The sequence below is a fragment of the Gossypium hirsutum genome, chromosome D11 (genome assembly GCF_007990345.1).
Source record: "Gossypium hirsutum isolate 1008001.06 chromosome D11, Gossypium_hirsutum_v2.1, whole genome shotgun sequence".
NCBI lineage: Eukaryota > Viridiplantae > Streptophyta > Magnoliopsida > Malvales > Malvaceae > Gossypium > Gossypium hirsutum.
Genome location: NC_053447.1, coordinates 58,028,424 through 58,033,426, shown reverse-complemented (window position 1 = coordinate 58,033,426; position 5,003 = coordinate 58,028,424). Strand labels below are relative to the sequence as shown.

General features: G+C 33.5%; 1 protein-coding gene across 1 annotated transcript; it reads left to right on the top strand.

Moving 5' to 3' along the window:
- The first annotated feature begins 223 nt into the window (after positions 1–223).
- Positions 224–2,014, top strand: LOC107926782 (uncharacterized). The gene has a single exon (XM_016857709.2). It carries the CDS (start codon positions 902–904, stop codon positions 1,808–1,810), a length of 909 nt encoding a protein of 302 aa, XP_016713198.2. The 5' UTR covers positions 224–901; the 3' UTR covers positions 1,811–2,014.
- The last annotated feature ends 2,989 nt before the right edge of the window (positions 2,015–5,003 follow it).

Below are 5,003 nucleotides of genomic sequence, written 5' to 3'. Positions count from 1 at the left end.
AAGAAAAGTGCTTAAGGGGGAAGAAAATCTTTCTTTTTGTGTGATGGGATACATATAAAAGAATATCATGTTATCATGTAATACCATGTGACCGAAAATACGGATGGTGGTCCACTCCATGTAGGTCTAAATATGTCAATGTAGTGGATTCAAAGGTGCCATAAATACATATGTTTTGAAGTGACGTCTATAGATGATGCTAAAGTTACATGATACAACACATTAGACTAATGGTTCATCTCATTGTTTGAGCAGTGTTATTCTTTTGCTTTTTGTAATTACAAATAACCCAATCTTTCTCATCCAACTTCAACTTCAACTTCAACAATTTCTTCTTTCATCTCATTTTTATAGTAAATTTCTTCTTTGATCTCATTTTTCTAGTAATGGCGGAGTGTGAAGTTTCAACTGAAATAGTTGGGAAGATTTTGGAGTCAAAAGTTGGGTGAACTTTCAAAGAAGGCATCTTCCCCCTCTTTCATTTTCAAGGCGCCTCGTGAGCTGCGTCGGGTAAATGAAAGTGCCTTTGAGCCGCAAATCATCTCCATAGGCCCATACCACCACGGTAAACCTCATTTGGAAGCAATGGAAAGCCAGAAACTCCATTATTTAGATAGCACTCGCCAACAGCCCGAAGGTTTGGAACTCTACATCGACGTCTATATGTCCATAGAACAGTTTGTTTGGGATTCCTACGCGGAACATGATCTTAAGAAACGTGACGAATTTGGGGCGATTATAGTCCTCGATGGGTTGTTTGTTGTTCAACTCTTTCGCAAAGTCATGGATCCAAAATTGAGAGAAGAAAACGATGCCCTCTTCAAGCAGAATTTGAATCTATCTATTGTGGCAGAAGATTTGTTGCTGCTCGAAAAATCAACTTCCTTTTCGTGTATTAGAAATGTCCGGTAATAAGCTTGGGATTGATGGAGCAACTTTAAGAAAGGAAGCACTTATTTTCTTCTCAGAAACAGAACCACGGCAGATCGGAATGTTATATGAAGATGATCTTATCCCAATGTTATATAAAGAAGAAATTATTATCCGAAATGACGAGCATCTACTAGGCTTGGTGCACGATAATTGGATTCCACGACAACCACAACCAAAATCAGCTCCCTTCCATATAATAGAGACATCGGGCTTGGAGGAAACCAATTCGCAAACAAGTCTTTCTAAAAAAAGGCAGCAGGCCGAAGGAAATCGGAAGAAGTCTCCAGTCCGTAAAGTAAAGAGACGCGTACCACGGTTAGTCATAAGATCTGCAACGGAGCTGTCAGAGCGAGGAATCAAGTTCCGCAAAATTTCCGAATGTTGCTTGTTTAACATCCAATTTAAACGTGGAATACTTTATATTCCGACCTTGATAGTCGACCACGATACCGATCGAATGTTTCGGAACCTCATTGCTTACGAACAATTCAAACATGATATTAGCATCGTAAGGGATTATGCTAAATTCCTGGACTGCCTCATCAACTATGCCAACGATGTGGCTTTGCTATGCGACTGTGGGGTAATCGAGAATCGGCAAGGTAGCAACGAAGATGTGGCCAAAATGATTAACAAGCTTAACGAGTACGTTTATCTATGCACCGAAAACTTCCATTATTCCCCTATATTTATTGAGGTGAACAGGCACTGCGGTCGACAATTAACCTTATGGACGGTGAAACTGAGGCAGAAATATTTCAATGTCCCCTGGAGTTGGGTTCTCGCTTCCATTTCTGCTGCCACTCTCTTGCTCATACTTTCCTTTCTGCAAACTATATTCTCGGCTCTTTCTTATTTCAATCAAAGTGCAAGATGATTGTTCTTCATGCACTCATGCTTTTTATGTTTGGTTTTGGTTATTAATGTTTGGGGTTTGGCTTGTAATAATTCATTTTCGTTATGTTTTTTTCCAGTTTAGAATCAAACAAGTTTTATTCCTATATTTGTTTTTCTATTCGAGAAAATGAATGGTAAGGTGTACGTAGATTCTACAACTTGAATAGCCATTCATGCATTCCAACTTATCTAATTCAATTTGTTTAGTCTAATTGAGCCGCCTATGAGTGTTGCTGTCGAAATTAAGGGAATCTATATTTATTTTCCCACTCCTCAACTACTAAAGTCAATGTCTTTAGTTTGAAATACTGCCAATGAACGACAAAATCGTTTTAGGAGTTTTTTTTTTTTTGGTAGTAATTTTAAGAGGAATTTTTACCTTAACTGATACATCCACTACTAATTGTTTACATAATTTTTTAAAATTATTTTTATTTAAAAACTAAATATTAATTAATCAATTTATAATTGGCTAATTTATTATACTTTATTATTGAATTTACATGTTAGCGAATCTCGGATTAATCTAACCTACATAGAGATCTCTTAAGCTTCCTTAATACAATGAGAAATTGAGAGAGAAAATGAAAAACTATTTTTAACGACTTATATAATCGGCTTCCTCTCAGAAAAATCAACCTAAAAGCTAGTATTCATGCTTCGAAGCACGAGGGAAGTGAAAAGAACAAAGCACCCCTTGCTGGAGTCAGAAAATATTTTGAGTGTTGTCCGGATAAAATTGTATATTTTTATGATAAAAAAAATATAAATTTATCATTTTATTAGTCTATATTTTTATAATTTTTAAATAATTAAATTTTTCTTTTTTTTTCATTTGAGAGACCAAAATATAATTTAATCATATTCTAATTTAAAATTTTTAATATTATAAAAAAATTAAAAGATGAAATTTTTTGTTTTAGGGTACCGCTCACTCAACTTAAAAAACAACTTGATTGAAATGTTTTAATAAAAATTGTTTAGATATTTAGTTGAAGATGTTTGAGAACTTTTTGCAACATATTAAAGAACCATTTAGTGCATAACTACTTCTTCATATTTTCTATAGTTTTATCCATAAGTTAATAAATGTTGGAAATTTTTTTATAAGAAATTATTAAAAAATCAGTTTAAAAATTTAAAATTTAATGAATTATATTTCAATATTAAATTATTATATTTTATTTTATAATTGCTGAAATCAACTACAGATTAAATTGGTTAAATCAAAGAATCGATAGTTACGTCAGTTCAACTACCTCCATCAAATTGAAAATTATCCGAACAGTTAAAAACCGATGAAAACCGGTTGAACTGGTAAAAAACCGGCTAAACTGGGCTCATCATGCTTCATCTTCCTTGGTTGCTGCTGTCGCCATTTGCTTCATCAGGCTCCAAAATTTGATTGTTGGGACTCGTATTTACTTCTTCCATAGATTGATCTATATGCTGTTCGCTTCCTCTGGTGATTCTCAATTCTGAAGTTTAAACTTCGAATAGTTGAGAAGTAGATGAGAAGAAAGTGAAATATAAAAGTTTATGGCAAGGGGAATTGGGAACCAACTGGCAATTGAGTTTTAAAAAAGGGAATAAATAGTGGGTTTTAATGGATGAGTTTAAAAGTGAATAGAGTAGATTCTTTTAAAAAAAATTGTCAATCGAGTGGATGAGATGGTCTGACATGTTAATTTTGAAATTTAAATAAATAAATTAATACATCATATTTAATTTTTATTAATTTTGAAGTAGATTAATACAACGTGAAATGACAATTACCTCAATATGTTTGAAAAAAATCAATTGAGAAATTAGGTTTATCTTTTAAAAAATTTATCGATCTACGCTATGCTTGGAGAGAGAAGAAAACCGTCCTACAGGATGCGTTTTCACTGTTATTCGTTTTCTTCTCTATCCTAAAAATGCGTCACGTATTTTCTTTGTTAGATCAGTGAAAATGCGTCCTGTAAGGCGTGTTTTCTGTCCAACAATAACATTTCCTAACAGGCAAAAATTCCAACGGTTATAGAGTCCCAACAGCTATGGGACTGATAAGCTATAAAAGTAACATATTTTAATCCTATTCTTAATGCATTTTTGGATGATTAATGATGTAAATTAGTGAATTTGATGCTCCTAATCCTTTAAATTCATGTTTCTATACGTAGGAGAGCACTTGGGAGTGAAAGGAGCGAAAAGTGAGTCAAAATCGGATAAATAGAGTTGTTTCTAGGATCTACACGGCCTAGGCATTCCCACACGAGCTGGCCACACGCCCATGTGCCAGCTCGTGTTGATAACGCACCTTGCTTCTCAAATACGCAGAAAAACCCAATTTTTAAGCTTTCTGAGCATTTTAAAGTCTATAAATAACAATTAAAAGAAGACTTATGGGGGAGACATAGAAAAGATTGAAGAAAAGACTTGAAGAACGCCATCGGAATCAACTCGGAAGCGGATCTCCTTCAAGATTGAAAATCTCCATTTAATTTCTTTAGAAGTTTATTTATGTCTTGTTGTTATCCTAATTTTGAGATGTTTCTATTCAGGATTATGAACTAAATTCCCTAGATACCTAGGGAAGATGAAACCTATGATGAATCTTATTATTTGATTTCTGATCTACACAATAAATACTTTATTCTTGTTCTAAATTATGTATGCTTATTTCATGTTTTAATATTTTTAGGATATTAATTCATGTTTAATGTGATTATTTCAGTGGAGCAAAAGTCATTGTTTAAGAGTAGATCTAGCATAATTGAGTGGAGTTGCATGCAATCCTAGAAATAGGACGACATAAATCTACCAGATTAGAGTTAAATCTAATAGGGGAATCCATAGATCGAGTTAATGCGATAATAGATGTTTTAATTAGAAAGAGATTTCAATTAATTAACCTAGAGTCAGTTGTTCTTACTCTCGAAAGTGATATTAACATAATTTAGGGATTTCTACGGATCAAGACACAAGTGAATAAATCGTTTAATCCAGATTCATAATAATAAGTGAAGTCTAGGCCGATTCTTTCCTGGGTATTGTCTATCTTACTGGTATCTTCGATTATTTTCCCTTTTTATTCTCTGTTATGTTTTAAGTGGATACGACATTCCCTACTCACCATAACTATACTATTATTCGATAGGTGCGCTTGCCTTAGTCGTATTTATAGTTAG